Source organism: Macrotis lagotis, chromosome 2 (genome assembly GCF_037893015.1).
Source record: "Macrotis lagotis isolate mMagLag1 chromosome 2, bilby.v1.9.chrom.fasta, whole genome shotgun sequence".
NCBI lineage: Eukaryota > Metazoa > Chordata > Mammalia > Peramelemorphia > Peramelidae > Macrotis > Macrotis lagotis.
Window position 1 is genome coordinate 192,508,591 of NC_133659.1, and position 18,274 is coordinate 192,526,864.

The 18,274-nt window shown below is 41.1% G+C and overlaps 1 protein-coding gene across 1 annotated transcript; it reads right to left on the reverse strand.

Moving 5' to 3' along the window:
* Positions 1–15,692: 15,692 nt before the first annotated feature.
* Positions 15,693–17,464, reverse strand: HOXB1 (homeobox B1). Its single transcript, XM_074220584.1, is given in 3 exon segments — positions 15,693–16,024; positions 16,731–17,403; positions 17,405–17,464. Coding segments are annotated over 3 exon segments (1,065 nt in total).
* Positions 17,465–18,274: the final 810 nt, after the last annotated feature.

The window sequence follows — 18,274 nt, forward strand, 5'->3', positions numbered from 1 at the left end:
TGTGATGTAGTAAGACATAGGAAGAGTGGATAGATGGTAGGAAGGTGGGGTTAAGTTATGAAAGATTTTGAAAACCAGACTGGTGGCTTTATATTTGATCGTGGAAATGATAGGGAGCCACTGGACTTTATTTAATAAGGGTGAGACATGGTCAGACTTGAACTCTGGGAAGCTCACTTTGAGAGGTGAGTAAAGGCTAAATTGGAGTGAGGAGAGACTTGTGGCTGGCAGACCCACCAGCATACTATCCTTATAACCCTTGCCCCTGTCCTATCTCCTTCATGGGTAAATCCTTAAATGCCTTGGGCCCCCTTGCCCTGTTTCTCAGATAGAAATCTGATTTGTCTGTTTCTTTATGCATGATGCTGAGTATTGATGCACAAAATCATACAATGCTGTTGTATGAGGCCCTCCAAATCTGTTCTCTAATCTTATTGCTCTTTTTGATTCTCTACTATCCACAGCTGCTACTTCAAACCTCTTCTCTCTTCAAAAACTATGCTATCCACTGCCCACAGTAACAATGCACCAAATTCAACTTAAGAACAACAACTAAGGGTAGACAAGTGAGTTTGATCTTATACTCCATGTTCCTCTAGATTATCTCCTATTCTTTCCTACTCATTGAGAAAAGCCAAAAATCCTGTGCTTCTGCTCTTGATTTTTCTCCCCTCCTGTTTCTTCTAGGAACCCTCACTTTTATTCATTTGCTCTCTCATCTTCAATCCCTCTTTATTCACTAGTACCTTCCCTTCTATCTAAAAACATGCCCTGGTCTCCTCTATTGTTTGAAACCCCTCACTAGTCTTTGCCATCTCTTTAAGGAATCATACTTTCTCCCTTTTGAAGCCAAAATTCCAAATATGTTCCATCTGGTTACCTTTTTAATCTGCTGAATCAAACCTACCCACTCAAATGAAATTGCTCTCTCCACTACTACCAAAATCTCTAAGTTCAATGTTCTTTAATAAGTGCTAATTCTTCTTGATTCCTTCTGCAACTCTTATACTCTTGACAACTACAATAGCTCTCATTTCTTAGAATTATTTTATTGCAAGGCAATGGGGTTAAGTGACTTTCCCAAAATCATACAGCTAGTAAGTATCAAGTGCCTGAGGTTAGATTTGAACTCAGATCCTCCTGACTCCAGAATTGGTGCTCTATCCACTGCACCACCTCACTACTCCCACTTTAATTTCTTGTTTCCAAAACTGTTCACATCTTTTGATGAATATTGCTTGCATTTTCCAAGAACAAACAACATTAATCCAAGGAGTAGTTTGGGCTCTCAAGGCAAGACATTCAAGGGTGCTCACAGTCTTCTGGACCAGAAGAAAGTCAAATTCTTAACATGATTCCAACAGAACCAGGAGACAGAATGAAATACTATAAAGAAGTTATGAACCTACCTGAGTGGATATAATAATAGAAAGACCTATCTCCCAGCAAGTCCAACAAGCAGATTAATAACATTCCTCCTCACTTTGCACATAGGGTAATAGCATCAAAGGTTTAATTCTGAAGGGGTTTTAAAAGTAACCATCTCTACCCCCCCCTCATTTTAAGACAAGAAAGCTGAAAAGAGATGAAGTGACTTGCCTAGTCCTATGACTAGCTTCTGAGATGGAATTTATGCTTTAGATAAATGTTTCTTCTATTCCCATATCTTATTTTTTTTTGTTTTATTTATTTAAGGCAATGGGATTACATGATTTGCCCAAGGTCACACAGCTAGACAATTATTTAGTGTCTGAGGTTGAATTTGAACTTGGGTCCTCCTGACTCCAGAACTGGTGCTCTATCCATTGTACCACCTAGCTGCCCCTCTCATATCTTATTTATGCTGAAGGACACCAAGGTGCATAGTGTCCAGCCTAAAGTCAGGAAGACTCATCTTCCTGGGTTCAAATCAAGTCTTACACATTTACTAACTATGGATAATTTACTTAACCCTATTTGCCTCAGTTTTCTAATCTATAAAATAGACTGAAGAAAGAAATGGCAAACATTCCAGCATCTTTGCAAAGAAAAGCCTAAATGGCATCACAAAGTGTTGGTCATGCCTGAAAATGGCCAAATAACATTTATAATAAGGATCCCTGCCCTTTTCCCTCACCATGTTCACAGACTTAGTTCAGCTGAGCTTTGATTCATGTAAAATGAATGTATGTCTCAGATCCCTCTTAGGATGAGTTGAATGACTGATGCATCCCTGGAGTCTTGGCCAGTTACATAAAGTAGCATTTGCAACAGCAAGATGAATCATTTCATTCTGCACCCTGCCCCATGACCTCTCCTTGTCTCCCTACTCTGGTGAACAACTTAGGTTGCTTTAATACAAGTACAGCTTCCAGATAAAAGAGGTAATAGTCCTACTGTACTTGGTATAGCTAGACCACATCTTAGAGGGCAATGTGCCATTCTGAGCACCAAATTTTAAAAGATATTTCCAAACTTGAGTATATACAGAAAAAGGTGACTAGGATTGGAAAGAGTCTGAGAACAATGATTAAATTAATAGCAGGGGTATTTAGCCAAAAGGAAGAAAGAGAAAAGGATGGCATATGATAATTGCTTTCAGATATTTGAAGGACCAATAGGGATAGGAGGGATTATGCTAATTCTGCTTATAGCTAGAGGATAAACCTAGAAGCAATGGGTGAAAGTAATGAATGGAGACAAATTTTCCTTCCATGAAACAAAGAAGAATTTTTTTTAGAATTAGAATTGTGGCTCTTCTTAGCACCATTTTGTCAACTTCCATTGTGCCATAAGAGTCAAATGGAGGAAGAAGCAAATGCATAGGCTTAATGCAAAAGGAGAACGATGAGGCAGAGGTCCAAGTAACCAGACTGTGCTGACCACAGGCCACAGGAGCAGAAATGTAATGACCCTTTGTGACATTCTCAGGAAGGCAGAATCCTTCAGGAGACAGATATCATCCACCCTACGAAAGATGCTGCAAGCTCTACCATCTGATAAAGGACTCTTACCACTATTTGACACACCTCCCTGGCAAAAAAGGACATACCATCTTTTAATGCAGATCCCACCTCCCTGCCTCATGATTGTGTGCTATGGGACTCTTGTCATTCTGGACTGGTTGTTTTCCTTGTGGCTAAGTGTAGCACACCTGTATAATAAATCCTCAAAACTTTCTGTTTGAAAAAAAAAAGAATTAGAATTGTGAGGCAGCTAGGTGGTACAGTGGATAGAGCACTGGAGTCCAGAGGACCTCAGACACTTAGTAATTTCCTAACTGTGTGACCTTGAGCAAGTCACTTAACACTATTGCTTTAAATAAAATTTAAAAAAAGAATTAGAATTGTCCAACAATAGCAAGGACTTCCTGGAAATGTAGTTAGCTCCCTTAAGTTAGAAGTGTTGAAACAGAAACTGGATGACCTCCTCTTTAGAAGTCATTACATGTGATAGTAGGTTGGACCTTTGCAAACCCTTTGTAAGATTCTGTGATTCCAATATTCTTTAGTCCTGATATGGATTTCTCCATACCAGGCTGCCAATATACCCACCCCTTTTAAACTGAATGGTCTATTAGGACAGATATTCTGTCTCCTCTAATCCATGCCTCCCATCCAATTGGATTTAATTTCTCATCTATGACCTTCAAGAATTTCAGAAGATGCTGAACTCCAAGAGTATAATTAGAATTTCTGTCCTTTTCCCCTCCATGGCACTTCTCCTGGGAACCATGTCCCCCAATCTGAAAATCATTGGTTTCATTCTAAGCTGATTTCCCAGAAACCTCTCATGGACCTCTACTCATCTTTTATTCCCAGTCATTGGCTTCTGAAGGCCAAACCCCTTGATAAAACTGAGGGAGTTGTGTAGGTTAGTGGAAGGGACTGAGTGCTGGAGGAGGGGACAAATCATCTAGGCATTCAGTAGGCAGTCCTGAGAATTCTGTTGGGAATTCTGACTTCAGAGTCAGAACCCAACCCACATGTGTGGAAATATGTGCATATATGTATGTATATATCATGTATGTGCAATGTATATAGGCAGACATAGATAGATGATAGATAGATAGATAGATAGATAGATAGATAGATAGATAGATAGATAGATAGATAGATGATAGATAGATGCTCACTTTGTGCTCTTGACAGAGAGACAAGTGTTATGGGGATCCAAGTTTCCAGCTGCAGGGCTGGAGGGTCCTGGAGGGTTCTGGATTGAATTTTATGAAGGAATGGGGGGAGCACTATGATGCTTTTCTAATACATGTCTAATACAAGCAGAGAGAGAGGTGAGGGTTATAGAGGCTCCTTTCGTGCTTCTTGGAGACCTGAGACAAGAATCTATGTCTGAGCAGCTGAGCAAACATTTGCTCTTGTCACTGAAAAAGGAAGGGGTATTGGGGTGAGAGGGAATATTAAGGAATGGACTTGGAAAGAGTCGTGGGGGGGTGATAAGGAAGGGGAACTTTTTTCTTTTACTGAAAGAAGTGCCTAGAGAGAGATACCAGGCAGGAGCAAAACATTTAGCCCGAGGCTAAGGAGTTCAGTAAATGCCTTTTGATTAAAGGGCTCTTGGCCCAAATCTGTCTCTGAAAAGCGTTTAGGAGATGACAGGTAGAGACAAACCAATTTTTGATGTGGCATTTACCCCCAACCCTGTTCTTCCAATTCTTTGAAAAAGGAGGGCAGGGAGAATAAAGGATAACCTACTTTATTAAATGTAAATTTTCGTTCCTATACAGAAACATGTTAAAAGCACTTCATTTTCCTTTTTGGATGGAGTATGTATGTGTTTTAATATTTTACACTAAGAGAGAATATTGGAAGATACTTCCTACCTTTTTAAAATTAGTTCCTGGAATACTTCAAAGATTCTTATTCTTATAATAGAATTAGGAATTTGGAGAATGCCAATTATAGGGAATCCATGAAGGGTTAAGCTTTGCCTTTTGAGATAATGGAGATGTTCTAAAAGTGCCCTGTAAGGGCCCTGAATTTGGAGTCAGAGGACAGGACTTTGAATACCAACTGTGACACCCTCTAGCCATGTGATCTTGAGGAGGAAATAACTTCGCTTCTCTGTCTCTTGTTTTGCCCTAGATCTACCTGGTCTCTAAGTGGCACACTGTTGTTAATTCCAGGAATCAAAGGAAATTCTTTTCTCTTCTGGGAGAAAAAGTATCCTAGTCAAATTCCTTTCCAGAGAAGGGTTCAAATAAAAATTCCAGTTTTACCAATGCTAAACTACCAAACAGAAGCTATATACAGGACATCAAAACATCAGACTGTAAAATGGCAGGAAAAAAGTACAATACACCTGTACTTTTTAGTTCTTTCTCTTCAACTTCTTGCCTACCACCATCACTTTTCCTTTGAATCTTTGGCTACACAAATTCAAACATCAGAATGATTAAGTGGTTTCTACTCTTCCCCATTCTAAATACATCCAAGTACATGCTTTTCATAAGAATATTTGTTACTCAGCACTTTTTTCTATGTGTTTCTATGCCATACATGTTTCTATGTCTAGGCTTTTCCAATTTTAAAATCTTTTTCCCGAGTATGCAGACAAAACAGAAATATCCAAATGACAATCTGTATATGTTTGTGTTAGATAAGCAGGGAAATGGGCAGCTAGGTACTATAATGAATGGAGTACTTGGTTTGGAATCAGAAAGATCTAAGATCAAATACAGTCAGACACTTACTAGTGACCCTGGGCAAATCATGTTAGCCCTTTTGCCTGATTTTCCTCTTCTTTAAAATGTGCTGGAGAAGGAAATGGCAAACTGGAGTCACGAAGAATCAAATATGATTGAAAATCACTAAACAGCTACAACAAAACAAGGAAATGGTTTAAGTGAAAAATTAGGGATATTTGTACCTGAAGATCATAAATCTAGAGCATGGTTTATTAAATTTTTGTGCCATGAACCCCTTAGGCAATCTGTTGAAACTTATGGACTTCTCAGAAAGAGGTTTTTAAATAACTAAAATAAAATGTAGGCTTACAAAAAGAAACCACTATATTGAAATACAAGTACTAAATTATGTAAAAAGCAAATTCACAGACCCTAGGTTTAGAACTCATGATCTAGAGCTAGAAGAGATTTTGGAAGTTATCTAATTCAAACCTTTTATATCTCCTACATTTCCCAAGCATTCTGTAATAGTAGGAAATCTGTCAATAACTAAGATAAAACATATTCTAGTCCAATTCTATAAATAAGACTAGGGTTGGGAGTTAGATCCAAGTTCTCTGTGCCTAAATCCTGCATTCTCTCCAACTTGTACCACAACATTACTTGAATGAATAAAAGGAATGAATATAAATGTCCTGTTGAGCTTGCTGTAACTTTGTGTATTCTGGGTCTTACTTAAGAGTATTTAGAAATATGTGTACTTTGTATGAGGGGGAATTAACCATGATGCAGCAAGGAATAATAATAGCTTACATTTAAATAGCTCTTTACACTTTATAAACCCCTTTCTTCTATCTGAATGTATTTACATTGGAAATTCATGAGCCTTAAGCCTCCAAATTAAGTTGCAACCCTTCTAAAAAGTGGCTTAAACTAATGGAAGTGCACTTCCATCCTCAGCCTTCTCCCCTCCCTAGATAGCATTGTCTTCACCAGTTCTTTCTACTTGTATTAACCTGTCTAAAATGCCTGGGTGGGTTCTTTTCAAATAAACCCTGATTGGAGGATGGAGTCAGGGAAGTTGATAGAGAAACAAGAGTAAGTATGTTAGAGTGTTCCAAGTAAAGACTGAGGGATGGGAATGACTAGAGAATGGAAAGGAGAGAAAAGAAGCTGACTTCTGAAAAAGGAGCTTGGAGATGATAAAGATTATCTGAGTATGAAAAACAAGAGCTAGGGAAGGAGGCAGAGTGAAGATTGTTTTTCTTTGGTTGTTTCAAATTTGTCTTATGGAGTTTTCTACTTGGATTTGGTGTGTTAGTCCACACTAACTGTTTAGCTGTATGATTATAATCAAGACTACATCACCAATAACAAACTCCATCTAGTACTTCCAAATCTATATCCAAAGTCCAACCTATCAGGGTTGGATTCTGTGCTTGTCCTGAGAATAATGTGATGTCCCAAGACATCCACATGAGGTACAGCCTCTTTACCTCTCAAGCATTGAAGCAGTGAAATATCTCCAAGGCAAGACTATCTCAGCTTTCATGTCATCCCATGCATTTCCTGGATATCTTTCAAAAGAATTACATAGCTTAAGAGTTCTTTATTGTCCTTTAGGGAGGTGAAAATTGAGTTGAGTTGAGGGAAATAAGAGATTAAAAAAAAAGTTGGAGTGAAGATGAGTGATGAACCTTAAATATTGTGAGGAGGATAGAAGTCAGACTTCCTCCACCCTCTAGGAATCCATATAACAATTGCCACTTCCTCCAGGAAGCCTTTTCTGATGCCTTCTCCACTTCCCCAACTATACTAACACAACAGGTAAGGACCTCCTCTTTTCCCCTTAACCCTACCTTATAGCACTTTTGTTTAGCTATTAAGCACTGAAATAAATCCTCAAAGCACCTACCCATGTGGAAAAAAAATCCATAAGTACACACAATATACAAGCAACACAATAGAAACTCCTAAAAATTCTCCTCTGGATTCTATTTCCTAGCACAAGAAGAATGAGGCTAATTCTCATACCTCAGGAGGAATTCCCATTTTCAGATTTTCAAAAAAGAAACAGATTTTAGTGATCTGCTATAGGTCTTTTGGTTTGGAGTTTTTTCCAAATTTTTGTTGATGTGGAGATAAGAGTTCACTGGAACCCTGACACACCATGATTTCTTTAAAGATTTCTTTCTAATGTTCATCTTTAATTCCATGCTAGAAATAAACCAAAACTTTTTAGAAATTAATATATATATATACATACATGCATATGTGTATATATATACATAAATAATCTATATAGATTATTTGCTATTTTGGGAAGGAGGAAGGAAAGGGAGAAAGGGAAAAAAGTGTAGAACTCAAAATCTTATGAAAAATGAAGGTTGAAAACTATCTTTACAAGTAATTGGAAAAAATAAACTACAGCTTCCCCAAGTTAATATTAAAAACAAAAAATAAATTGTGTATATCTACATTATATCTGTGTATATATAGGAGGTATGGAAGGAGATCAGAACCTTTATTTACAGCTCCAGAATCTTCTTCTAGAAGGGGAGAAGGGGAAGCTTCCTGGGTTAATTGTCTGTTTCCCTCACAACAGTCTGGTTCTCTTCCTAACTGGCTTCATAATATCTGAATTCCCAAAATGAATTCCCTTCCTTGGTTTCAAATCACTTAAATAAAATAAGTATCTAATCATTTTGAGAGTGTTTTCAAGGGAGATCTCTTGGAACCCATGTAAAATGAAGGGGACTGCAGAAGAACTGGAGAGCAATTATTCCTAATCTAAGGAAAATTCCAAATCACAGATCTCTTTTTCTTAAACTAAATTGGTTTCCTTGAAGACTTTCTATTCATAAATGAGTTTCAAGATAACAAAGAACAGCATCTTTCTCTAAAATTTTAAAGTATTACAGAATGTTTATCACTACCCTGAGAGAAAGGTACTGGTATTATTTTCCCTAATTTATTAATGGAGAAACTGTTTTATTAAAGACTATTATATCAGTACACATCATTAAGAATAAATGAATTCTCATTGTTTTGGAATGGTTTCAATGCCTTTCTTCTTGGCAGGGAAATAAGAGTATCTGATTCTCTAAGTCCCTGAAAATCTCATCATCATCATCATCAATATCATCATCATATTTTAAATAAAGTATTAATGATGATAAGGGTAGCCTGACATTCTTCAATATGTGTTAATTAGAAATCAAAAAGTCTGGGGATCAGAAAGTCAGGCACAAGCAAGAAAGTCCCTTAAAACACTGTCTTCTCAGTCAAATCTCTAGGAATCATCTATTAAGTCATTCGATTTCTACTGAGTCATAAATGAGTTGTGATTTGCTTAGGAAGAAGGAGTTCTTATGTAGTTGAATGAAAGAGCATTTGTTTATCAATTATAATAATATTATAGTATTCTGAATGGTTTATTATAGAGGGGAAGTGATCCTGGTTCTCTGCTATGTTTTACCAAGATAGAAAGTCCTCCACTATAACTGGGAAACCAACTTTATATCTTTCTCTCCACTGAGGACCAGACTAACAAAATTCAGAGTCTTAACACCAGTTTATAGGCCACTAACATCCTTTTTTTCATCTTTATATTACTTCTGCAATGAAGAAGATAGAATTATTTTTGGTGTTTGTGGTTAGGAATCTAGGTGGACACAATCAAAGTTCTTTCATAATATCAAAGTGAGAAAAGTGAGGATTCCTTATAACTTGGCACTATTTCAGAGTATGCTTTAGTCAACAGAGTGTATTTCAATGATTAATTATCTGGGAAGTTTGACTATAAAGAAATGGAATTAATTTCAGAAACCATTCCAATTTCACTGCTTTATGATCACCCTTCTTGTCCTGAACATAGAATAAGGACCACAGTGAGTTAGCAGCCTATTCATCTGTTACACAGTTGGTTGTTATTATTAATAATAAAATAACAAACATAATGTCTTATGTGAGATCCCATGGCAGAACTGATCAGTTAACTTTATTTTGGGTAGTCTAATCACCTCCCCATCTCAGACAGTTCCTGGATGTTTTTTTTTTAAAAATACAATCTTTCCCTCACACTCTTCAAAAAAAGAAAATCATTTTTCATAGCTGCTTCCCCCCTTCAGGCCTAAGCTACTGGACCAGGGAGACCAGAGAGACCCAGGCATGACCCCAGCCTCAGCCCTTCCCCCTCCAGTCACTGAGTCCCCAGGACAACCGGACTCTGCCTGGGGCTGGTGATGGGGGGAGGTAGTGTTGCAAGTCATTTCAGGGACTGAACTCTCCATGAACCGGGGAGAGATTGGGGTGGGAGGTAGAGATTGAGCAGGGGAAGGGCCAGGGGAAGGGTGAGGAGAGACAAAATTTCTGGGCAAGCCTCTCAGGCTGTGTAAATATTGAGTTGCCTCATCCCCAAGGCAGAGGTTGAAATGGAGCTGTCAGACCAGAGTAAACGAAAGGGAGAAATGTGGCCCCCAAGGAGCAGAGGGCACATACCTTGTGGGACTCCCTTCCCCTCCCAGGCTCTTCCTCATCCTCTCCATTACTCAATCTACAGAGGTGGATTTCACTTGGACAAAGACCAATGATCAGTAGAGAATAAGAAGAGATTCAATGAAAATTGAGTAGTTCTAAGAGAATCCACCCAACATCACCTAGTTCAAGTTTTTTTGTTTCCCCCCAAGAGGGCAACACATTTTCATAATCCTGTCCTTTATTCTCAGAAGAAGGGCAAGAAAAGATCTCCCTAAGTAATCTCCCTAGGAACTGAAGAAACAGAGTGGTTAGATGATTTATTCAAGGATACAAAATCTGAGCCAGGACTAGAACTCAGGACTCCTGTCCCCAAAGTCAAGAGTTCTAATGGGAAGGGAAGAGAGAAAGGAGAAAAGGAAAAAGGAAAAGGAAAAAGATGAAGGAAAAATGGAAAGGCATAGGAAAGGGGAGAGAGCATAGAACCATAGTTCTATTAGGTTAGAATGGAGACTACTAGATGCTGGAACTTTGTGTAAGCAATACTAAATAATACATCTTTCATGATGGTGGGAGGTAGGAGTTCAGAAAAAGGGGTAAGAAACAGGAAAAAAACAAATAGATTCTCTGTCTTTGATGACTGTTTACAAGCCTAGTCAATACTCCAAGGGTCTGTGCTTTTGTGATTATGTATATTCCCTCCACCTTCACAGACCACACTGCCTTTATAACAGAATATCCTTGATAACTGTTGCAGAAAATATTAACAAACCTGTGGGCCACCCTGAAGATGAGCTTCTGATCATGTTGAAGCTGTCAGTGGTCCCTACTCAACAACAGATGATCCCTACTCAAAGCCTGTCCAATCTGACCTGAGCTACAAGAGCATGGGTTCTGCTATAATAGGCTTGGAGAACCTAAGGTCACCTCCATCCCTTCCTGAGGAATTGTGGTCATTTTAGTTGTTAAAAAAAATCAAAACTAACTGAACATTTTTGCCATCCTTGCAGAATGACAGCAACTCTATCCATTCTACAGCAGTCAATCTACACACACAATCCAGATAATAATATACACACATACACACAGACACATACACATAAAGAATTGTATGCATTTGTGTCTATGAAAAGAGGAAAGTAAAATTTAGCAGAAGAGATTTAGGAATGGAACAGAGAGAGGAGAAAGGACTGTTGTCTAGATGCTAGCTGCTCTTGGCCTGTCCTCTCCAATTTTCAAGTCTCTTCACCTTCACCTTTCTCCCAGACCTCCAAATGCCTCAACCCCCATTCTTTCCAGTACTCCAGCACCACCAGTACCACTCTACTGTATTCCCAGTCCAGCAGTGACAGTTTCAAGAGATGTACCTAACAAAGACTCCTGAGTTAAAAGTAAGAAAATCATCAATGTTTCCCCCCCCCCCCCCCCCCCCAGAGATCAAAAGGCCTCATGTAGGGAGAGCAAACGCTATGGGGAAAGGAGAATGAGGGAGAAAAAGTTCACACTGAGGGGTGAGGAACAGATGGTGCTCAGCCGCCTGAGAAGAGAGGGCTCAACCACCCCATCTTATTGCTTACCCAGGATGTCTCCCAAGGGCCTCCAAGATGCTGGGAGAAGCTTCATACACAAACTTCCAACACTCCCCTATTGAGCAAGAATCTCTCCTAGGAGGTTGCAGAGAAGGAAAAAACAAACAAACCAAGAAACAAATGTTCACTCTGAATTAGAATTTATTTTTCTTCTAACTTAGGAGACATTTTTCATGGAACTCTAGATGATGGAGTTTCGGTCGGGATTTGAAAAAAAGAGAGGACTTTGATACAGAAACAATCTTTTCAAGCTTAAAAAATAAATCCCACAACTTATTTTTCCCCAACTTGGACAGCAGGAAACACATACACATACTCCAAGGCCTTCCCCCCACTTCCTTTTCTCCTCATCGAATCTGAATTGGAGAAAGTTTCAAAGAGTAAGCCATCAGTACAGCTTATTTGAGTCAAAATCTTTTGTTTTCCACAATAAAGAATAAAACTTCTATTTCCTTTTTTTAAATTTTGGAAGTAGCAGGGAAGTGGTATTCTCTCCAATTTTCCATATAATCCGGATAATATGGATTGTGTAAACTGTTTTTAGCCTTAGAACTTTCAGTAGGAAATTGAAGTTGAAATTGAAGAATGGGGGTGGAGGATATACTGCAGGACAGCTTCCACACCAATGAGATTAAGATGAGGCTCTGGGAGCTGAGTTAGAGAGGAAGCAGTCCAGTGTCATTAGTATCCAGGATCTTTCCTTACAGCCCTATCTGAATGAGAGAGGAAAAAGAGGAAAGGTCAGATTTTTTTCATAGCCTCCGTATTGCTAATAGAGAGCTCCTGTCCCCAACCCCCAAAGGGGATTCTGACTCTGTACCTTCTTTTGTAAAGAGAAATCAAACCTACTGTAGCCTTTCCTCTTTCATTTTCTAGACCTAGGAACTGTCAGGAGGGATGGAGGCCCCACACTCCACCAGCTGATCCCTATAGGATCACTCATCCTTTCTTCTCCTAAATTCTAACCACAGGCTGCTCCATTCCTTCTAATCCATTTCCTCCATCCCTAAGATTTGGGGTTCTTACAAATAATCCAATTGGAAGACTCAGCTACCTCTGACCTGATCTCTCTGTGATCCAAGACCCTGTGAGCTGGGTATAGGGAAGTGAAGGTCTCCTCCACAAAGGAGTTGCCAGAGACTTCCCTGATTCTCTGGTCTTTGTCTGGGGGTGGGGGTGGGGGGTGTTTGTGAATAAGTTACTTTGGATGTCAACCTTGCTAGTATGTAAATAAAAGGTGTGTGTTTAGAATGGACTTTGCAGAGGGGGTAAGGTGAGAGACAGGAGAAGGTGATCTTTTTGGAAACTATTTTTAAAGCATTTCTTAGTGGCATTGGGTTCCCATCACCTGAAATTGTGTAAATTGTAATAGCCACTGACAAATGTTAATAACAATAAAATATTATTGATTCCTTTAAAAGTATATTTTACATCTGTTTTAGATAGATAGATAGATAGATAGATATACATAGATACAGATATATATCCCAGGTCTTTACATCCTCTTGCTTTTTATTCTAAAACAAATTTAATTGTCTTCTTGGCAGATAAGAAGCCTGGAACAGGCCAACTTTAGCACCAGGCATCTGCGCACTTCAACCAGAAGTCCTATCTATGGATGAATTGTGCTTCCCAGAACAGCTGATATAAAAAGGGGGAGGGGGTTAGTGTATAGAATGGAGGAAGACCCACCCGGCACCATCTGGACTGTACTTTGGGGCCAAATGAGCAATGGAGATTTGTTTTCCCGACAGGTAGCTTCCTGAGTCCCTTCCCCCGATCTGCTTCAACCAAAGGTTTGTAAATTTGACCGCTGAAAGGACAATAGTGGTTCCTGAAGCTACTCTGTTTACATGTTTAAAAATCCCAGAGGCGCCTTGAGGTAAAAAGGTCAACTCTGTATCCGGAGGTTATTCCTGCCACCTTTAACCACTCCACCCAACTCCTTGAATCTCAGTCCCTTCTCCAACTCCTCTAGAAAGTCATTCTCTATCTCTGCCTGACCCAACCCTTACCCTCTCCTCTTCTCTTTCACTTGTTCTTATTCCTCTTTCTCTGATTCTTTATCTTTCCTGGTCTCTGTTTTCTTCAATTCCCATTTACAGTGTTGGATTGGGGGAGAAATAACATATTGGACTGAGGAAAGGCAAGAAAATGATAATATTCCTGGTGATGTTTTCAGAATCAGAGATGGCAGCTCAGGAAGAGGTTGGAGCTCAGATAAACAACCCAGGTCTGGCCTTCCATGCCCCTCCAGGTTCATCCTTTTTCCTCCTTTCCATTGCCTGGGGAGGCTGCTCAGAGGAAGAAGCAGGGCACCAGGCAATATCTCTATCATATTGGGTTTGATCTGCATTTCCTTAAAAAGAAAAAAATACTTTGCTAGGTCATCAAGAATTAAATCCCTTTTTTTCTGTTCTCTGCCTTTCTCTCATTGCACTGCATCCTTGGTTTTCTACCCCTCTTCTTTGCCTTGTTTAGGGTTTTCCTGTCAACTCTTTCTTTCTAGTCCTCCTTATCCCTTACTCCCTTATTCTTATCAATAATCTACTATCTCAATTCCCATTTTTCCCTCCCACTTTTTCTTTCTCATTTATCTCCTTGCTCTTGAAAGGACAGATAAATAGCCTGTGATTTAGGACACCAGAATTCTAGAACCGATTTGCCCATTAGATTGTTTATTTAGTTGTAAGTTTTGACCAATTGTCTTTCCCTTCTCCATCCTCCTCTGCCTTGGTGTTCCTTTCATTAAGGATATATCCTAATAAACTGAATATTGCCCTTCGGAGTTGGAGGAACAGAATGAGGAGGTGAGAAGGGGAAAAAAAAATTTATTGGAATGCGGTACTTGAAAAATATACAGAGAGAATTGACTTGTTTAGGATCCAATGTTTTCAGCAACACAGAAACTCCTAGTTTTCCTTACAGAGTTGAATTACAATCCTAAAATGCCATCATCTTTGAATCTTGTTCTTTTCTTTTTGGATTCTGAGTTGAGAGTATTTTTCTAAGTCTTATTAAGGTAGTGGCATCATATCCCTTTAACCTTCCAGAGTACGGGGGAAGAACATACTGGGGTTAGAGTACTCAATAAATAAGGAAAGAGCGCTGCAGGCGCGCTTTGAGAGGCAGCACGCCATTTCTCTAGGTGGGAATGGAGGTTCGGGCCCAGGCCCAGGTCCAGACCATGAAGTACAATATAATTTTCAGTTTCAAGTTCGGAAATATGTACAAACCGGATTAGGGCAAGAAGGGGCTGATGATTGGGGATGTGGAGGGGGTGGGGGAGCTTGTGTCCGCATCGTTAGTGCAAAAAAAAAAAGAGGGCAAGAGGAAGATAGGGACTTGGACTGGAAGAAGGTTATAGATAAGGTCCAAAAGATGGGTTTTTTTGTGTGTGGTTTTTCTTTTGGGTTTTTTTTTTTGGTCTGTCACAAGGCAACTAGTGTTCACAGTGTCCACTTTAGAGATACAAGAAATACTAACCCGCACCCCCAAATCGATCCCAGGATACACAAATATTCTGCTGTTTTGTGAACAGCAAACAAGAGGGGAGAGAAGAAAGGAAAGGAGAGACTGAGTCCTCTGAGCTCAAAGGCACTGATCTGAAGAAACAGAACCAACAAGAAAAACTGAGGAGAGAAAAGGGCAGTGAAGCTGGGGATGGGGTCGCCGGCCGATAGACTCTGATTCTCCTGGCAAAAGTAGATCCCTAACCGCCCCCTAACCTTCTGGCAGCGGGGGTGAAAGGAGCCAGGAATATCAGCCCAATCATGCCCCGTCCTGGAATCTCAAGCCCCTATACATACACAAAAGTCCCCAGAGAGAACAATCGAGTCCTCCCATAGAGTATCTTGGGCAGCCAGCATTCAAGGGGTGGGGTGGGGGGGATGCCCTGCGGCTGCACAAAGCAAAGCAAAGACCCCAATAAGAATATTTTGAGGGTTCTGGATGAGGGAAAAGTGAAGCCAACTAGGTCCAAAACCTTGAGGTCTGTGGTTAGTTCAGGAATTGACTGAGTTAGGCGAGGCTTCTGGGGAGGTGCAAGCGGACTGGTCGGAGGAGGCATCTCCCGCCGCTTCCTTGTTGGAGCTCAGGGGCACTGCAGGAGCCAGCCCTCCCTCCCGCTCTCGCTTCTTCTGCTTCATCCGCCGATTCTGGAACCAAATTTTGACCTGTGTCTCATTGAGTTCCAACGTGGCGGCAATTTCCACCCGTCGGGCCCGGCTCAGGTACTTGTTGAAGTGAAACTCCTTCTCCAGCTCGGTCAGCTGCCGCGTTGTGAAGTTGGTGCGGATGCCACCCACTGGGCCCAGGCCCATATCAGAAATCTTTGCTGTGAGAAAGGTGGGTGGTATGCAGAAAAATAGTCAGAATAATTGTCATCCCACCTTCCCATTCATCACTCCTAGTTCTTCCTTCCACCACTTCTTTTCTGTATTCTCATTTCCCTCTCTCTCTTCCCTTTATCTCCCTCTACATCTCTTCCATCCACCTCCACCACCAGAGCTAGTTCTCCACCTCTAGTTCACCATCTGGGATCTTTCTCTTTTCCAGATCTACAGCCCAAGATGTCCCATGGTCTTTTCTCCAAAACAGCCCCTAGTCTTCCTCCTACATACACCAAGTCATCAGGTCCGCTCCACATCCCTAATTCCTGGCGAACAATGGTATCCATCTAGGCCTCTCCACTTTGGCCAGAATTGAGAAGCAGGACAAGACTGTTGGTGGGGGGGGGGGCACTTATCACAAATAGAAAAGAGGAAAATAGTAAGGGGATGCGAAAGATGCCTCATGGAGGTCAGATTAAGGGCTTCAATTTTCTCCCCACCCTGACTGGAAGTGAATTGAGTTGGGATGAGAAAGCTGGGAATTAAAGTCTATTGGTGGTCTTCCTTATCTGCTGCTCTGAAAAGTAGAATTGTATATTAGTGAAGATTATAATTGCCTCAGAACATCGTATATTCTTAAACTCCCAAAAACTTGGCTAGGAGGTTGCTCTTCCTTGACTGCCCACTACAGTCCCCGAAGCTCAAGCTTACCTGTCTTTGGAGGGTTCCTCTTGACCTTCATCCAGTCGAAGGTTTGGGTGGTGGGCGTGCTCAGATCCGACCGGCAGGCAGGTTCCTTATCTTCCACTAAAAGATCCCCATAAGATTGTCCGAAGGCCGGGAGTTGCTCGGTCCCATAAGTAGGCTGGGGAGGAGGATAAGGTCCTGCCCCAGTTTCTCCAGTGACATAAAGCTCGGATAAGCCCCCTAGCTGGCTCCCATATCCCGACTGCTGAAAATATCCCCCATCCCCATCATGTTGGCCCAAGGAATAGTACTGGGAGGGGCCATAGCCAGGGTTGCAGGTGGGTGCAGTGTACCCCGAAGGTGAAGAGCTGGTGAAGGGGACCCCCAATGTTGAGGGAGTCTGTGTAGGGTAGCCTGGATTCTGCTGGAGGACCGGGCTGGGAAGACCCCCTCCATAACGAGGATCCCCGCCATAGCTGTCACCAGGAGAACTTGAACAAGAAGGATAAGAGGTAGGGGAGCTGTAAGCTCCAGGACCCCGATTACAGAGTGCATACTCCAAGAAGGAATTCATCCTATTATAGTCCATGCGCTGAGGATGGAGGAGGGTCAGCCCGTTTTGGGGGAGACACCCTCTTGCCCTACAACCTTTAGGCAGTATGTCAAAGCGCTGAGACTTCCGTCCATGGCTGTCCCTGGGTTCTCCGGGACCAGCGCTCCCCTAGGGGAAAAGGGTTGGGGAATGGGGGAGGGTACATGTGATCCCTCTCAGGCCAATGGGCAGCGACTGGCCAGAGTTTGGCAGCCCCTGGCGCCCATCCATCACCCCCTTGGCATTAGCATGACAAAGACACTTCAATCAAGCCCGGAACCATCCATCTGAGCGGGACACCAAAGCGTCAAAAACATCTTTCTTCAAAGACTTTGGGAAAGAAGGAGCCAGGGAAAGGGGGGGAGGAAAGTTCCAAGAATATTCAAGTCTCTCCCACCTCACCTCCGCCCCCCAAGTCTTAAAGAGGCCCTTAGTTATTAGATTTGGCTAACTCGGTTCCCAGCTGCCCCCCAGCCCTTCCCCCAACCCCCAAAAGGAGGCTTCGTTCTGGGACTGCAGGAACAGAGGTAGGGAACCCAACATCGTTTCTGACTATCCAACCTAGTTCTCCCAATTTGTCACCGAGTGATCAGGATGAGGGTGTGTGGGTGAGTGGGTGGATAGGTGGGTGAATGAGTGTGATTATCTAAGGTCAAAAGGGGGAACCTTGGGGACTGGAAGAATGTAGAGACAGATTGAGAAGGAGAGACAAGGTTTCATGTCAGAAAGTTCATTAAATCAGGTAGAGGATTGTAAGTGATAGAATACTACAGATAAATAGACTTTTAGAAATGAACTACTGAGTCATTTCACTTTTCCTCTACATATAGACATTCTTTTCCTTGTCATCCACCCATCTATTCCTCTTGCAACCTCTCTTTATATCCTCTCTGTCTGAATTCATCTTTCTATTCGTCCATCTTCTTCCATATTCATAGTTTCTCTGTACCTCTCCATCAATTCATCTTTCTAGATG